Raw genomic sequence first — 17,329 nt, forward strand, 5'->3', positions numbered from 1 at the left:
ACAGGAGAGTGCTGACTCTCACGAGAGGAAACGCCTGTCACATGTCTGTCAACAACCCCCCCTTGGTTCGACGACTTCTGACTTGCCAACAGCGACACCTGACCAGTGGCCGCATGTTTGGACCAGCAGCCCGCGTGCCCAATGCCAACGGGTGTGTGCCCAAACCAAACCCACTTTATCAGGAGGCAATTATTGCAGCAGTTTCTGAGCCACGCAATCAGTATGGGATTCACTCTTGGCTGATCCCTGTTTCCTTTATAAATGCTTTACAGGAGGTGAATGGAATTGAAAGGGTCTATGTTTTCGTTTCATGATACCTACAGTATGTGGCTAGAAACATAAAGACCAAATGGGTCCTCCACGAAGAGAGATGCCCAGGTAGGAAGGCTTTGAGACCTTTTGTGGAATGCCAGGATGATGTTTCCAGAGCTACAAGGACAATAACAGTTTTGCTACTAAGATCTACAGTACAATTCGGATTCATTTTGACAACATATTCTGGCCAGCGGTTAAGTCTCAAATATGAATGGAATGAATTCTGATTTATTTTGTGGGGCAGGGACATTAGAGGGCAATGCAGTTGTGTCAGAGGCAAAAAATTGCCTACATGGTAAATCCTCAAAATATTTGAAAAACATAAAACATATCCACATTTCTCAAAGGACAAAGATGGAAACAAATACATAGCAAATTTAGAACAGGCTGTAATGTTATGCAGAAAAAAATGTTGAATAAACAAAAGTTCTGTTTGTGATTTTATTCAGACTCTTAGAGACAAAAGTGTCAAAGGCTTAAGGGTCTACTTAGAACCTTAGAAGTAAGGAACTACCATTAAACTCCTGAGTAGACTTTTAAGAGTTTTATCTTTTATTATACCATAAACATTAATTGCCATTTAAAGATGCAGTGTGTAGTTTGCAATTTTAGACTGACAGTATGTGACTAAGCCATAATGAAAAAAAGAATGCTTCTAAATACTCCTGCACATTTTCCCATAAAGCTTGTTTCTTCAGGCATTCTGTATACATTTCTTTACATTTGTGTGGTCCCAAAAATGTAAATAAATGCATAACTTGCCTAAATCAGAGAAACAAGGGGATGCAATGCAAGAAACACTGGGTTTTCATTATACGTTTAGAATCACATAATATATTTGTTAAAACATTTTTTAACCACAAAATCGACACTCTGCATTTATATGTTTTTAATACCTTATAAAAAGTTGAGGGGCTGTCATGTCTCAAAACGGATTTAGGAAAACTACAAATTGAAAACAATGGACCTGTATCCTACATTTCTACTCTCATAAGAGCAAGGACATAATAGTTTGATGTTTTGTTATTTGAAACCAAAGCTCATTTGGGGTTTCATGTCACTGAGATGGACAGAAATGATTACACAGACACCGCAGACAACATCATCACCTCACAGAAACCCTCCAAATGAGCCTGTCTGCACTACCCAAGAGTCTCTTCAAATTGTCAATGTCAAATGACACCAATAAGGTACACAAATAACATAAAATGAGTGACACAGAGACAAGAACACTGTGTGTGTGTGTGTGTGTGTGTGTGTGTGTGTGTGGCGTATGTGTGGACACTGCTTGAGGAGGACCAGAGAGGGGACAGAAGCAGGAGTAGAACTGCAGAGGTGTGGTCTTAAGGGGCTAGGGAAGGGGTGAACACTGGACAGGGTTAAGGTGAGGAGGCCATGCATCCCTGGGTGTGTGTCTGTGTGTGGAGGGGATTGAGGGGGGTGAGCACAGATATCCTATCCTTTAAGGGGATCGTGCTTTTGCCGGACTTTGGAGTGAAGGGTGAGGGGAGGGAGTGTTGGGGGGGGGGGGGACCTAACAACTCTAAGCGTCAAGGGATACTGCAAGGAGAGTGGGAACTCGTTCTTTTTTTTGTGTCCACTGAAAGAAACAACCAAAAACCTACCAACAGAGGTGGGCATCTCTCCCCATTGTAGCACCACGTCTTTAGTGATTCTGCCGTAAGTGTTCACATAGACACCCTCATCTTCATAACACAGAAGCATCTCCATCCCGTCGGTCTTGGGGAGCACCACAATGGCGTGGGGGGTGACACTGCTCTGAATCTGGGGGAGGGAACATGGGGGGAGGGAGGGGGGGGAGGTGGCAGATGAGCCTCGGGTTGTCAAGATGGAGCCGCAGTGCACAACACAATCCACCACCAGGTGCCACTGTTCCCTTGCAAGCGCAGTCATCTCTTGCTCTCTTTCTCTCTCTCTCTCTCTCTCTTGTTTTTTGTCCCCCACCCACCACCACTTTCATCTCCTCCACTTTGGGTTACTAACTCTTTCGTTTTCTTCTCTTTTATTTCGTTCGCTCTTTTTTCAGTGATGACCAGCGCTTCTCCCTATGAGAAACTGCTGCAACAATATCATCTCCCACTTGTCCTCCAGTTAACGGCACTATGGCAAACTCACTCCAAGAGGCCAGGTGAGGCGTTGGAGTGCCTGAGGGATTGCAGCGCTCGCGCTCAATGCTCTGGCCTAGAATGACATCTGACGTGCTTAGCTTTAGCGGTTAGTCAAAGGTCGTAGAGTGGGGAGATGAGTGTTGTTCAAATGTTAACAAAATTCATCTCTTAACTGTATACACACAGTACATTTAACATATACTGTACATGTATGAGAACATCAATGACACTAAGCATTCAGTTGATTATACACTGTAACTTGCTTATGTCAAGTATCAGAAATGACAATTATATTTCTTACAGAGCAGTAGGCCTTAAAAACTTGAGACAGTTTCAAGTGCAATGCCAAATGTCAAGACATTTTTAGTAATGATTACAAAATACTGTAACTATCAACTACTTGAAGGAAATGCAATCAAGCATCAATCTATTCCGAGATGGTCAACAAGAAATACATAAAAATCAAGCAGGACAACCTCCCCTTTTTAGGTCAGATCAATGTGCTAACCCTCGAGATGGGGTGGGGGAGGGCTAAGGGGTGGCTCGGACCCACTCCCCACCACTTACATGGGACGGGATGTAGATATCATACGGGTTCCCAGAGTCCACGTCAATCACATGGAACCCCACGCTGGAACCATAGATAACCTTTAACCTCTGACCTTCTTCTACGGTCAGGTCCACCAACAGAGGCTTGTGCTGCAGATCTGTGAAAGACTTCAGGATGGAGACAAAAGACAAACAGACATTAAATCTGAAAGCCAAGATTCTTTTGTCCTGTCTAAAGGTACATAGTAATTACCTTGTCACTAAACATTTTTAAATAACTAAAAGTTTGAGGACAAAGCACAATGAAAATCTGCTAAATTTAAGTCTGTGAAATTTTGTTTTAGCATCTTCAGTTAATCTCAAACACATCTCTATCTGTGGGGCCACAGTGATAGTTGCCTGGGCAGATAGTATCCAGGACAGTAACATGTTACAGAAGCCTTGAGTCTCACCTTGAAAGCCATGAATTTGTGGTATGGCTTTGGAGCCCAGGCGTATATCTCCACAGCGTTCTTCAAAGCAATCACCAGGAATTTGATCCTTTCATATTTGACTGAGATGGAAAATACAATCAAATGAATAGAGTACTGGGAAAAAGTCACACTTAATGGATGGGCCAGTAAACCTAAAAGCTGACATACCAACTTTGTAGTGGACACAACCCTCCAGCTCTCCAACAGTGATCCATCCCTGTTTCTTCTCCACTTCAGGGTCATTGTGAAGTATCCTATTTCTCAGCCAGGACAGATAGTAGACCCTCAGCTTGTTCTTCTTGCCTACACAGAAGATATCATATAATTAGCTTAACAACACCACATTTTATTAAAAGGCTGAATCCTGTAGCTGTACATTTTAATGACTAAAAGGAGGATATTTCATCTTTATGCTTTTGCAGCATTGAACAGGTTAGTCTACCACAGAGAAGGGCTAATATGATTTGCTACATTTTTTTCACATTACAGCCCTAGTCACCCAAATGTTTAAATGGCGAGCTTGGTCTATCAGCTTCTATCAGATACGAGTTCACTGTATCAATACAATTATACTTTCCTGTATTGTGCTCTTTCCTCATTGTAAGTATCATATGTCTATGATTACTACACAAATATGTCTCTATCTCAATCCATGTGTATTGTCATCCTTGGTGCAAAGGTGAGAATGTTGTTTGGCTCAATGAGTGAGGACCTGATTCGTCCTTTGAAGTCAACCAACCTTATTAAGATTGTTGACTTTTGTGTCTTGTAAAATGACGTTTTTATACATTTCTCTGTATTTTTATACAGCTCAGAAAGACAAGGCACTCTGTTAATGGGCTTTGGTTTGGTTGTACCTCAGTGCACGTCTCACCACACTCACCTGATATGGTGACCAGGACATTAAGGCCCTCCAGAACATCCATCTGTTGGAAGCGTCGGCGGTTGATGAGGTTGTACACCTTGCCCTGGCCACTCCGGTCCAGCAGCATCAGGCCATTCTCTGTGCCCACCAGCAGGTTCACCCCTAATCAAGACACAGACCCACATCAGTCCTGAGTCATTTGCAGCAGTTAAGTGTTTTCCCTAAGGGGAGCTTATGATCAAAATGAAGGAGTAGAAACTGGATTTGACATGGACAGAATGACATTATGTAGGAAATGAACTACAACCACATGCAATTAAACACCAAAGGTGTCATTCTGTGATACTGAGAACATCTCTGTAATAGATTTTGTAATACTGAGAACATTGCGATAAGAATGCAATTCCATTTTAGGCCTGGATTTGAAAACAGGTACAGAAACTAGAGGATTACAGCTGGGCTCCTGTAAGAGTCCAAAGTCTCACCCCACAGTGCTGCGCACAGGATCTCAGAGTTGAAGCGTTTCTTGTATTTGCGGATCTCTGGGGTGTCGCTGTGGGGTCGGATGTTGGTGGGGTTGACGTTGACCACCGAGATCTTGCGGGCCTCGTTGAGCCGAGCCTGTTCCTGCTCCTCCTGCTGACGCATCAGCTCATCTGAAAACAGGGCTGAGGGCACAGCCCAGTAACCACCATCAAACATGACGCCCATACAGACAAGACTAGTCTTTCAGGACTACAGGATGGACTTTGGATGGATTTACTGCTTGACCTTTTAGAAATGTTCCTACAGTACATCGCAATTTGATGCTCCTCTAGTAAGGATGTCTGTACATGAACATAATCATACATTTCTGGATATTAACATTGAGCTTCACAAAAATGTAACTAATAATAATAATAATAATAATAATAATAATAAAATAAACATGTTTCAACTTGTTTTCGAGTTTTCATGAGAACAACATGCATGGCATCTCCCAGCAACACTGGAGTCTGGACTATGAAATTCACCAGTCACCTGAGGCTGAGTTCTCATCGTTGTCGTCTGTTGGGGACGTCTGGTACACGCGTGGGTCAACAAACGGAGTAAAGGAGGACTTGGAGCCACTGCCCATCCCATACTGGCAACGTGACAAAGAAAAGTCAAACCACTGACCACAGCCGCAAGGTCATAATGACATCTCAGGAAGGTTTTCTTTACAAATGAATACTATGTCATTATCTACAAAAGGACTGCCTGCAGGGGCATTTAAGTGAGCACAAGGTTAGGAGGGGCTGTTAACAAGAAAGTAAAGGAATCAAATCAAAAAAGGTGTTACTTCATGCATAGTGAAGAGGAAGAAAAAACAGATGAAAAATGAGTGGAAAACATTGAAAGGGAAGTATTTAAAACAAGACATTTAAATGTGTAAACATGGGTGGAGAAGGAGAGGGAGAGAGAGGAAGAGGGAGAGAGAAGACTAGGGAGAGAGACTGGAGGAATCGGACACCAGGGGTAAGAGCGGGGAGCCGCTGAACCATTGAGACGACGTGACTGGAATGGTAGTGACTGGAGAGGGGTTAGGGTTAGTGGTCGTGTTGGGTTAGAGGTCGAGGGTCAAAGTGGACAGAGGTGACTCCCACAGGCTGACCCCATCATTCATCACCTACTTCGGCCACCGAGTCCAGGTCCTGCGCATGCAGACTGGGGCGCCACCCCGGACCCTCGCCCGGCGTGGCCAAGGGGGAGTGACTTTGCTGCACTAGATCGGGCAGATTGGCGTTACCGGGGAAACCGTTGCTCTCGGCGTGACCCGAGCGCTTTCTGTCCCCAAACGTCTGCAGAGAGGAACAGAGAAGAGAAGGGGCTACTCTACTGCTGCCGTGACAAGGGGAGGGTTGGCTCGCGGGTCGGCACGTCCTGCGTGGCACAGCAAACCCCCTCAACAAATGCCCACACCAGACCACACCACACCACCCAGCCCACCCGCCACCCAGCCATGCACTGCTGCTTAATGGCCCATGCGCCACCATGTGGGAAAAGCAGGGAATTGCAGCCATGGGTGCGTCCTCTCTCATTGGTTCACAAAACCAGTGAGATCAATCAACCAATCAACCAACCATCCAGAGGTGGGCATTAAGAACAGGCACAGGTGACCCCAAAGCCAAACAAAGTTAGAGACAGAGAGAGAGGGCATAGAAATAATGCAGTAAAACCAACACAAATAAGACATGGATAAATCGAACAAACTGAAAGACGGACAGAATGAAATTTAAAAAACACGATGGCAAACAGGGTTATGACACACACACAGGGTTATGAGGCCTGTGTAAGCCTTTGGTAGGAGAGCCTGAGGAGGGAAGCCTTTGGGAGGGAAGCCTGGGTAATAGAGTCCAGAAGCAGCAGGTGGACTGATTGTGCTGTTCTTACCTCTCTCATCATGAGCGTGCTGTCCTTGGAGTTGTTGCCGTAAGTGTCGTTGCCATGGGAGTCCTCTTGGTTGCCCATGCCACCAAAGGGTTCATTACCACCCTGGCCGGCTGAAGGCCTATAGGAAGAAACCACACAGCATCCCAAACTGTTTATCACAGGAAATGCCTGAAAAAAGCACTTCCAAAGTGTCTGTGTGACCCGAGGCTCTCGAAAATGATTGTGACTTTTGATTGTGACTGTGACACTGTAATGTGATCCCAACAGTATCAAATTGCATGCTTGCTGGGTGACTTTGGTGGTATTCACTGGGATTTGCTGAGCTGTAAGGGAAGCACACAGTCTCTCAGACGTCCACGTGTGCAGCCACAAGTCGACATGTCGCAGACACTCACATGATCCGTGGGATGTCGCTGACATGCACAGTGCCGTCGTGGGCTCCGCCCTCTCCGTCCTCCTCCTCATCGCTGCTCGACTCCTCACTGGAGGACGAGTACTCCGTCACTTTGACGGGTGGGCGGTGGGTGTCCTCATTGGAGCGCAGCTCACGCAGCTCTTTGGCCAGAGCAGTCAAATCCTGTGCGAGAGGAGGGGGCAGAGCAAAGGAAAAAAGGAGAGTTAACAAACCATCAAGTCAAACATATGACATGAAAAGCAAGGTTGTTGTAACCTGGGGGTGTCACTGAAAAACTTATGTGGGGTTGCTGTTTGTTTGTTTCTGTTGCTGAAACAAAGTAAAACACAAAACCAAATCAGTGAAATAATATGAAACATCCTCAGGCAAGGAAACCAAATTACAACAACATGAATAAAAACAACTGAAACCCGTCCCGTGCCACCAGGTTTACAAGGTAGAGCACAGCAGAGGCGTCATCTAAGCCCATATCAAATCAAACAGGCCTCGGAGAAGAGCAACCCAGAGGGTCAGAAACATAACTGATATTCCACACTGGGGGGAGGTGGACAGAAAAAGAGAGTAGCCATCATTCCTGAGAATGATGCATGGCGGTGAGTACAGAATAAAGCGTGCATTTCCAAAAAAGGAACCGGGCGGGAGGGCTGATTGCATCAGTGCAACAGAAGAGTGTGTTAGCTGTGGGTCTCTCTTGGGGGGGCCGGGCTGTGGTAAACATGCGGGGGATATTAGTGGAGAGCAGCAGCCCCACTGGCTGATGCCCGGCTTACCAGTTCCTCCTGCGGTCAGGGCAGCCGGACAGAGAGAGAGGCCAGTGAGCAAATGTGCTAAACAGACACGCTTCCAGACATCTAGACTTGGCCGCTTAGAATGCCCACAGCTACCCACCCACTTAGCCAGCTAAAAGCACTCAAGCTAAGTAGACAGAGGGAAGAGTGCTCTTATCTCTATCTCGGACAGAAATGAGAGGTGAAATGGAACGTGGTGAACTTGCGTGTGCGTGTTTCGTGTGCGTTACTTTCATCGCTATTAATTAAAAGCAGTGAATAGCCGAGAAGTTTAATTTAGTAGCAGTGCACATAAATCTTACCTAACTAACACTACACAACCCCTGCATCCGAATCCATCCTCCGCTTTTCTTTTTACAGATTAATAAACTGTCACCATGGTAACAGAGCAAGACCCCAACCAGCCCCGTCCAAATTGAGGCAGCGGGGAAGGTTAATGACAGGTGCCTGTTTCAAATGAGCGTGCCGGGCAGGCATCCAAACTAATTCAGGTGACTGACACCGTGGTGCTTGAACACTATCCGGCTGCATAAGGTTTCCACACCAATTTGCTGGGAGCGGAAGAGCCGAGGAGAGTGAGTGAGATAGAGAGAGAGAGATGAGTGTGAGTGAGGGAGGGAGAAACCAAGTGCGTGTGTGAGCGAGCAAGTAAGAGAGAATGAGCGTGATTGCATGTGGTCTGTCCAGGGAGATACAGAATGCATTTGACAGTAGAAAGAATGAACAAGTGATTTCATGTGGATTGAAACACGAAAGAGATTGAGTCTTTTAGAGAGAGAGAAAGAGAGAGAGTAAAGGGAAGAGAAAGGGAGAGAGATAAAGAGAGAGAGTGTCACTGACCTCATCTACAGCTCTCTTATAGCTCTGGTGGAGGAGAGAGAGCCAAGAGTGGAAAGGACATTGGAAGAGAGAGAAGAGAAGAAAAACCAGGAGGAGGACAAGAAGGAGAGGAGGAGAGGAAGAAGTGAGAGAGAAGAGTGGATTAGAGCAAATGTAAGGTGATATATGGTTAATTCTGCGCCAAGGGACAGAGTACAATTTTCACCGTACAAAGGAAAAGGCACTCATAGCAAAACCCATTCATGACCTAGTTTTTTTTAGGAGCTGTATTAGGTGTGTCTGAGATGGCTGGAGAGCTGTTGGAGAGGAGAGGCCTGATGCACGAGTGCTATTACTGGGAGAATAAGAGCCCGTGTGGAGTCTTCAGATAGGAAGGCATTTCACTGGTGAGAGGGAGTCTGAATTATATATACAGCTGCCAAGACTGGAAGTGGTAACCTCTGTAGTCGGGTCAAAATGTATCAGTGAATACGGCTGTTCTGGATAAGGGGCTGGATTAGTGAACTGTAATGGGGGACGGAGTGCAAGCAATGGCCTGATAAAGGGTCACTCACCGCGGGCCGACTGGGCCGGGTCACCTCCCTCCCCTCCTCCTGGGCTTTGGGCTTGCTCTCCTGGGAGACGGCTGGAGACCCCTCGGGGATGGAGGACCCTGGGCGACGAGAGAAGCCACAGAGCAGGGGTCAGACAACAGAGACTCCGCAGACATCAACAAACCAGCAAAGCAAAACAACGGCAACCAAAACACAGCAGAGAGGGAGAGGCAAAAAGATGTGCTCTGCCTGAATGCCGTCCAATACATGAGATGCCCTCTTGCTGCTGAGAGCAAAATAGAGACAGCATTATATGGTATAGAGATATGAGACAGGCAAAGACCAATAGAGAGATACAGAGTCTCTATGTGTATGTGTATATATTATACTTTGTTCTGATAATTAGCACTTGTAACTTTAATGTACTAGATTCATTTAGAAAAGAATATACAGGTGCTGGTTATATAATTAGAATATCATCAAAAAGTTGATATATGTCAGTAATTTCACTCAAAAAGTGAAACTTGTATATTATATTCATTCATTACATACAGACTAACATATTTCAAATGTTTATTTCTTTTAATTTTGATGGCATGGCATTGAGTCGATCAGTCTTTGGCACTGCTCAGGTGTTTTGAGAGCCCAGGTTGCTCTGATAGTGGCCTTCAGCTCTTCTGCATTGTTGGGTCTGGTGTATCGCATCTTCCTCTTCACAATACCCCATAGATTTTCTATGGGGTTAAGGTCAGGCGAGTTGGCTGGCCAATTAAGAACAGGGATACCATGGTCCTTAAACCAGGTACTGGTAGCTTTGGCACTGTGTGCAGGTGCCAAGTCCTGTTGGAAAATGAAATCTGCATCTCCAAAAAGTTGGTCAGCAGCAGGAAGCATGAAGTGCTCTAAAACTTCCTGGTAGACGGCTGCGTTGACCCTGGACCTCAGAAAACACAGTGGACCAACACCAGCAGATGACATGGCACCCCAAACCATCACTGACTGTGAAAACACTGGAAATACACTGGACTTTACAATTAGCAATTGTGGATTCTGTGCCTCTCCTCTCTTCCTTCAGACTCTGGGACCTTGATTTCCAAAGGAAATGCAAAATTTACTTTTATCAGAGAGCATAACTTTGGACCACTCAGCAGCAGTCCAGTCCTTTTTGTCTTTAGCCCAGGCGAGACGCTTCTGACGCTGTCTCTTGTTCAAGAGTGGCTTGACACAAGGAATGCGACAGCTGGAACCCATGTCTTGCATACGTCTGTGCGTGGCGTTTCTTGAAGCAGACTCCCCCACATTTTTGAATGGGTTTTGTTTCACAATCCTCTCCAGGGTGCGTTATTCCTCCTGCTTGTACACTTTTTTCTAACACATCTTTTCCTTCCCTTAGCCTCTCTATTAATGTGCTTGGACACAGAGCTCTGTGAACAGCCAGCCTCTTTAGCAATGACCTTTTGTGTTTTGCCCTCCTTGTGCAAGGTGTCAATGGTCGTCTTTTGGACAACTATCAAGTCAGCAGTCTTCCCCATGATTGTGTAGCCTACAGAATTAGACTGAGAGACCATTTAAAGGCCTTTGCAGGTGTTTTGAGTTAATTAGCTGATTAGAGTGTGGCATCAGGTGTCTTCAATATTGAACCTTTTCACAATATTCAAATTTTCTGAGATACTGAATTTTGGGTTTTCATTAGTTAAAAAAGAAATAAACACTTGAAATATATCAGTCTGTGTGGAATGAATGTATACATTATACAAGTTTCACTTTTTGAACGGAATAAATCAACTTTTTCATGATATTCTAATTATATGACCAGCACCTGTATATGCATGTAGTGTATACGCACATCTTATACTCTGCCATGTTATTAAGTTACCTAACTTATAATGAATTAATCTACCAAAGCGCATTTGACTAGAGAGAGAGAGAGAGAGAGAGATGTGGGTGGTGGAGGATGTAGAGAATAGTGTAGGAGCCCAGAGGCGGCCACAGGGGATGGTAGGAAGGTGTGTGTGTGTGTGTGTGTGTGTGTGTGTGTGTGTGTGTGTGTCTGTCTTGGTCTCAGTGGGACACCCACCTCCCACACGCTTTCTCTCGCTAGAGCCACCCTGGGAGCTGGGGGTGCTGGAGCTGGACGAACTCCCGCTGCTGGTCCTTGGGAGGGCCGACTCCATGGAAACGTCCGTCCTCCGCAGGTCTGGGTTACTGTGGCAACACACATCCGGAGACAATCAGTGAAGCAGGGTGGTGGGGGGGGCGGGGGGTGGAAAAACAGTAAACAATGATTCACCTGCATGAGGAAGTCAGTTGTTGCTCATCAGTTGCTCAGTCAGTTGTTACAGAAACACACACACACACACACACACACATAAACACACACACACACACACACACACACACGCACACACACATACTCACACATACTCACACACTCATATACACAGGAACAACAGCATACCTGGCCCGGATGAGATGGGACCCAGTCCGTGGGCCCAGACCGCCAGGTCCGTTCCCTGGGGAGTTCTTCCTGACCAGCGCTGGGGATATCGAGGTGGTCCTCTGTGGCACCTTCCAATGAGGAGGACCAGCTTGATCATACTCCAATCAAAAACGCAAATAACAAATACAAACAAAATTTGCCATTCCCCAAAATAAAACACAGGTACTGCTACATGCTGTAGTGTGTCCCATACAATATCTTTACTCTGGTGGGATCCACAAATATACAAATGTCTGTCATCTCTCTATGGAGGAGAACTTTAGTAAGTTCTGTAGATGTAGCCTGTAAGTTACAAAGCATAACCTTAGTGTCAACTTAATTTTTGTCAGTGTTTTTTTATGAAAATGTAAATAGAAAACAAAACAGTAAATTATGCACATCCCTTATTAATAAAACAGACGGAGGACTTTTTTACGTTCACATTCTCATGAACACACACATAAGTGAAACCACCAATCAGCAAACCAAAATAACTACATATGACGGATACACCAATCCAAAATAACTACGTAATACGTATGACGGATACACCAATCTGGCGTAATGGAAATGTTGAAGAGGTGCGTTCATAAATACAAATAAAATAAAATAAATGACACCACAGTAGTGTCCAGTTTAGTACTCTGCGCCTCTATTGGGCCTGTTTGTCCATCTCTGGTCTCACCTTAGGGGGGAGGTCCTCGTCCTGCCTCAGCCAGGAGCGGTCAAACTTGTCGTCGCGGCTGGCGATGCGTGGCGGAGGAGGCGGGGTCTCAGAGGTTGGGTCCGAGTTCTGGCGCGGCATGGGCGGGCGGTGGGGGGACAGGCTCTCCTGGAAGGCGGAGACGCCCTGGGAAGACTGGTCATGCAGAGACTGGGAGCCCGTCATGGAGGAGCCGTGCGACTTGACCGAGACGAGGTGGGCCATCTGGGGTGGGCGATGACAGCAGATAAGACAAAATGGATATTAGATTGCTGATGGATAATAGATATCATAGTGCTACATTGCTACAGCTAACTGCTTATACAAGAACATGTCACAAATGTTTTATTTCAGCCATGTACTCTAATTGCTTTTGCTGAAATCTGCCATTTCCAGTGAATGGAGATGATTGAAAATGCCATTTTCAATTACAGTGGCTGGCTTCTTGGCTTATTTGAGCCTTTGCTTGGCTCTAGCCTCTCTGACAGATAGGAGTGTCCATCTGCAGTGACCCATCCCCAGAGCCGTGCGGCAGGACCTCACCTGGGGCTCGATGGAGCGGTGCATGGGTGGCGTGCGCGCCTGCTGGATGCCCCCGCTGCTGAAGGACTCGGAGCGAGGGGGCAGGGACGGGTCAGAGATGCGGTTGGCCACCTTGTGCTGCAGGGCCGGTGAGCTCTGGCGGTTGAGCTTGGAGCGCTCCTCCACCTGTATCCAAGGAAACCGAGTTACGACAGGAAGACCATTTCACCCTCACCTCTCACTGCGCTCACCAAAGGAGTTAAGCAGGCCATAGCCCCTTTTGTTTGGCAGTCAGGACTAAAAATTAACATACTGCGATGTGTAAAAGTGTCAAATTTAAAGTCCCCACCATCTGTGTGAACTGACATTGAGCGATCTGTGGCCAAAAGGGCAAATTCATACTTTGCCCTTGAAACCGACCAAGCAACTGCTTTCAGACTACCTTATTTTGTATAATAATAGATGAGATGGACATTTAAATCCTGAATTCGCATTATGAATTCAGCAGAGGCACCGACTATTCAAATAAATACCACATTTAAATGAGAGAGGCAGATAAGGACTGTCTAAGAGGGAGAGGGGAAATAGGATTCTTTGTGACTGACTGGCAGTTTGCACCTTATCTGTTAGTATGTGTAATGAATTCACTTCTATAACTTATGAAAAAACGCATATTGTCTGCACGCACTGATATGCCTGGCTTGCTTCTAGGGACATCTTAATTCATATTCCGAAATTCTGAGTCAAGTCAATTTGATCAAAATGTATCTGTCCCACATTAAATGGCTCAGGATGTCCTCATTCCGGGATATTTTCAGATCAGAGGAGGATTAGTGTCTGATCTATAAAAAAAGTTAAATCTAGCTGTAGCCAGTCCTACATGTCCATCCAGTTGGGCTACTTTAAATAGAGATATGGCGTCACAACTTAGACAGACACAGCACAAGTCAGTTGAAACTCAGGGCAACCAGTTAAACTCTAAATAAAATATAGAAATGCAAGAGATGGTCAAGGTGACTGTATCTTTGTTGCACTTTTGTTTTGCAGTATGGAGTATATCAGTATGAGAACATAAAGACTAGAAATTCACTGTTTTAGTACACAGATCTATTGAGACTTCACCCAGCAAGAGATTCAAACAGGACCCCTTCCCAAACATGCAGATGCAGAAGATACAATGACACGACAAACCCATCCAAGACTCATGAACAGCGTTAAGGCCATTAGATATCCCAGTAACAAGAACACCACTAGAGCCCACATGAGGACAAACACAAGAGATGACAGGTTTGTTATGACTGACTACAATGAAATGGAGGTGAATCTGGGTGCCATGTGTATTTACAACCTATCGAGGCCTGACTGAATCAGCTACAACAACATGTCTGATTACAAAGATAACAACATGATAAAACAAATATATTTTTTGTTAATTTGTACACAAATTAAAAAAGTCCACACCCAAATTCACTCCTCATTTCTATAAAAAAAAAACAAGCACCATCCCATCCTGTCTTGCCTGTGGATAAAAAGAGAGTATAGCAGTTAGTGTCCTCCAGGGAATATATACTGCAGTCTGGGTGAGAAAGTGAATTATTTTCCTCAGTGCATAAAACGCCACCTGCCCCAATGCATTGTCAAAGGGGTTAGTAATGGTTAGAACTGGGCATTTTTGGAAATAGGCAGCATCTCTTAGTTGAGGGCAGGGAGGTTACTTTATCCTTAGAATCAGACAAATCAAAGGGGTAAGGGGAAGTGATAGTCCACAAAGCCTCCATAGAATTATGGATCCCAAAAAAGAAAAAGAGAGAATGAAAACATTTGAGGAAAAAATATAACACGGTTGATTTAGAACTCACATAACAATGTGTTGACATGTTAAAAATCCAACAGTCACACTAATTGTTAAACTAGTTCCTGTAAATGGAACTAACTAACCTGAAAGCAGCGACCGGCAGAGAGAGTATTGCATGTCTATTTTCTACATGTGTGTCTACGAATGAGGATTCTTTACTACAACCCAAATGTATCTATGTAAAAAGTAACATGAACCTGAACCCGAACCTGCATCCTACAACGGTATAAAATAAAGGACAATACCACTGAAAGCAAAACAGGTTTGGAGGAATTCTGGCAACCGTGTTATATTCGCAACAATATCCTCCACTTTGAGGTGTGTATTATTGCTCAACAGGGAGTAGACAGAGAGTTAGACAGAGAGCCTCTGCCTACTCAAACCCTCAATGAGAGCTCCAAGCTCCCCATGAGAGCTCCCATCACCGACCCAGCCAACATGAGACTCTTTCCCCCCAACAGCACTGGGGTCCGTCCCGCACTAACCCGTTTGTTTGTGCGGTCAGGGCTACGACCGCGGGCCTCTGCCTTGCGTGCCATGAACTGCCTTAGCATGTCCTCCAGGTCGGGCTCACAGGACACCCGGATGGACGGGATGTTGGCGCCTTGAGGCAGCCGCCGCTCATGAGACCCCCTGCGGGAGGGGGAGGCCGCGGGATAGGAGGGGGGGCGGGCAGGGGAGCCGCGGTGGCGGGGGCTACGGCTGGGGCTCTGCTGGGGGCTGGGGGCCAGGTGGTGGCCGCCAGGGTGGTCCCTGGGGGTGTTAAAGGAGTGATACCTCTTGGGGGGGAGTCTGGGGGAGTTACTCTGGGCCCGTCTCATCACCTGAGGACATGGGGTCGGGTCAATAAAATGGTCAACAACAACACACACAGTTAAGACAGTGAGACTGCTCCAATGGCCTCTGCCTGCAATAACAAAACCAAGAGGATAGAACTGGAAAGTAGGAGTCATATGATGCAATAAGATGTGCTTTCTTCTTTGCGGGTCCTCCGTAGATACTGTGGATCCAATGAGACAGTTTATGTTAAACATGCATAGAGAATCACTTTAAAGACAACTCCCAAAACATCCTGCTGATTCCCACACAGACATCCGATGCTAGCGGCCACCGGCCCCTGCCCAAGGCGACATACCTCTTTGGCCCAAGCAGGCTTCTCGGCGGGGTTGGCCGTGTCCTTGTAGTGGTAGAGCTGCTTCTTGTCGGCGGGCCTTGGCTCCTGCTGTTGCTGCTGGAGGGAGACCAGGTAGGCCCTCTCCTGCTGCAGCTGCCGCTGTAGACGCTCCGCCTGCCTCTGCTCCTCCAGCTGCTTACGCTTGTACTCCTACCAGTACGCCGTAGAGAGAAAGAGAGAGAGAGAGAGAGAAAGGGAGGGAGAGAGAGAGAGGGAGAGGGAGAGGAATGATTCAGAGAAAATACTGGAGGGACTGCAACCAGGTCAGTACACAAACACAATGGACATCTCAAGCACTACTATGGCACTCATGCAACAGCAGTGTTTACCTATGCAAGGCAGACTTGCACACTCCCAGGCTACCAGGTAGGACTTAACACAACATTAGTTAATCACCGTTTAAACAGTTGCCGGATTCAGGTTGCTCTCTTTGTGTAAAGATGTTAACAAGGGAGTGAACAAGGAAGACTATTCAATTGATAAACAGACATAAAAAAAAAAACAGGAGTGTGCAACTCTGACCTCGACATCCTCAGCTAGGATACACACTACTGATGGGACCTCAACAAATAAGGCCACTCACCACTTCTAACATTCTCTGGTGTGCATAAATATTGACCTGGGAAGTTGTGTGGTCTTTGTCCCACTTCTCATTCATTTCAATCCACCACTAGCCAATAACCAGCATCACCAGCAGGTTCTATATTTCAAAGGGGTAAAGCAATTATCTACACATGCACACACGGACACAGCTATACCGACGGACAAGGTGACAGGGCAGGTAGAGATGATGCGGTGTGAAGGTCAGGGGTGAGGGGTCATTGGATAAGCCTCGTGATTGGTGGACTTTTTTTACCAGGAGGAGGGCTTGCTCCTGAAGGAGCTGCTGCTGCAGGATCTCGAGCTGCCTCTGCTCCTCCTCCAGCTGCCTGCGGATGTACTCCTAACCCCGACAGCAGCCAGTAAGAGAAAGAGAGGGAGAGAGAGAGAGTAGGGGGAGTAGAAGAGAGAAGAAAAGAGAGAGAAGCAGAGTGTAAGCCCAAAAAAGGAGAGCAAGGAGAGCAAGCGAGCCTGTGCCGCAATCAGCTAAACCTGCAGGTTAGAGGAGAAACAGTTACTGAAAGAGAATGAGAGAGAGAGAGGGTGGAGGTGACAGAGGAGGTGGTGTGTGTGTGTGTGTGTGTGGGGGGGAGTGATGGAAGGAAACAGAGGCCATGAGACAAACGGGTGATACCACCACAGCTTTAGGAAGAAAGTCTGAAACTTAAACGCACAGA

At 46.0% G+C, this 17,329-nt stretch overlaps 1 protein-coding gene across 9 annotated transcripts in view; it reads right to left on the bottom strand.

Moving 5' to 3' along the window:
• tnikb (TRAF2 and NCK interacting kinase b) overlaps window positions 1–17,329 on the bottom strand; it is a 52,473-nt gene that overhangs the window by 4,006 nt on the left and 31,138 nt on the right. Inside the window, exons 14-31 of one of the 9 annotated variants that reach the window (XM_076290550.1) lie at window positions 16,909–16,995; window positions 16,014–16,202; window positions 15,364–15,702; window positions 13,045–13,209; window positions 12,484–12,726; window positions 11,778–11,887; window positions 11,397–11,524; window positions 9,341–9,438; window positions 7,139–7,320; window positions 6,744–6,861; window positions 5,984–6,151; window positions 5,352–5,454; window positions 4,817–4,999; window positions 4,350–4,493; window positions 3,635–3,769; window positions 3,446–3,546; window positions 3,012–3,161; window positions 1,941–2,100 (exon numbers count right to left, since the gene is read on the bottom strand). In XM_076290550.1, coding sequence (XP_076146665.1) covers window positions 1,941–2,100; window positions 3,012–3,161; window positions 3,446–3,546; window positions 3,635–3,769; window positions 4,350–4,493; window positions 4,817–4,999; window positions 5,352–5,454; window positions 5,984–6,151; window positions 6,744–6,861; window positions 7,139–7,320; window positions 9,341–9,438; window positions 11,397–11,524; window positions 11,778–11,887; window positions 12,484–12,726; window positions 13,045–13,209; window positions 15,364–15,702; window positions 16,014–16,202; window positions 16,909–16,995 — 2,803 coding nt within the window. Of the gene's footprint in view, window positions 1–1,940; window positions 2,101–3,011; window positions 3,162–3,445; window positions 3,547–3,634; window positions 3,770–4,349; window positions 4,494–4,816; window positions 5,000–5,351; window positions 5,455–5,983; window positions 6,152–6,743; window positions 6,862–7,138; window positions 7,321–9,340; window positions 9,439–11,396; window positions 11,525–11,777; window positions 11,918–12,483; window positions 12,727–13,044; window positions 13,210–15,363; window positions 15,703–16,013; window positions 16,203–16,908; window positions 16,996–17,329 lie in introns of all 9 variants that reach the window. The other 8 variants (XM_076290545.1, XM_076290544.1, XM_076290543.1 and 5 more) reach the window with 8 other exon arrangements.

The sequence above is a fragment of the Alosa pseudoharengus genome, unplaced genomic scaffold, assembly GCF_046254945.1.
Source record: "Alosa pseudoharengus isolate Yale_2024_CS ecotype anadromous, Long Island Sound unplaced genomic scaffold, YU_APseudo_1.1 YU_APseudo_1.1_scf_18, whole genome shotgun sequence".
In the NCBI taxonomy this organism is placed as follows: Eukaryota; Metazoa; Chordata; class Actinopteri; order Clupeiformes; family Clupeidae; genus Alosa; species Alosa pseudoharengus.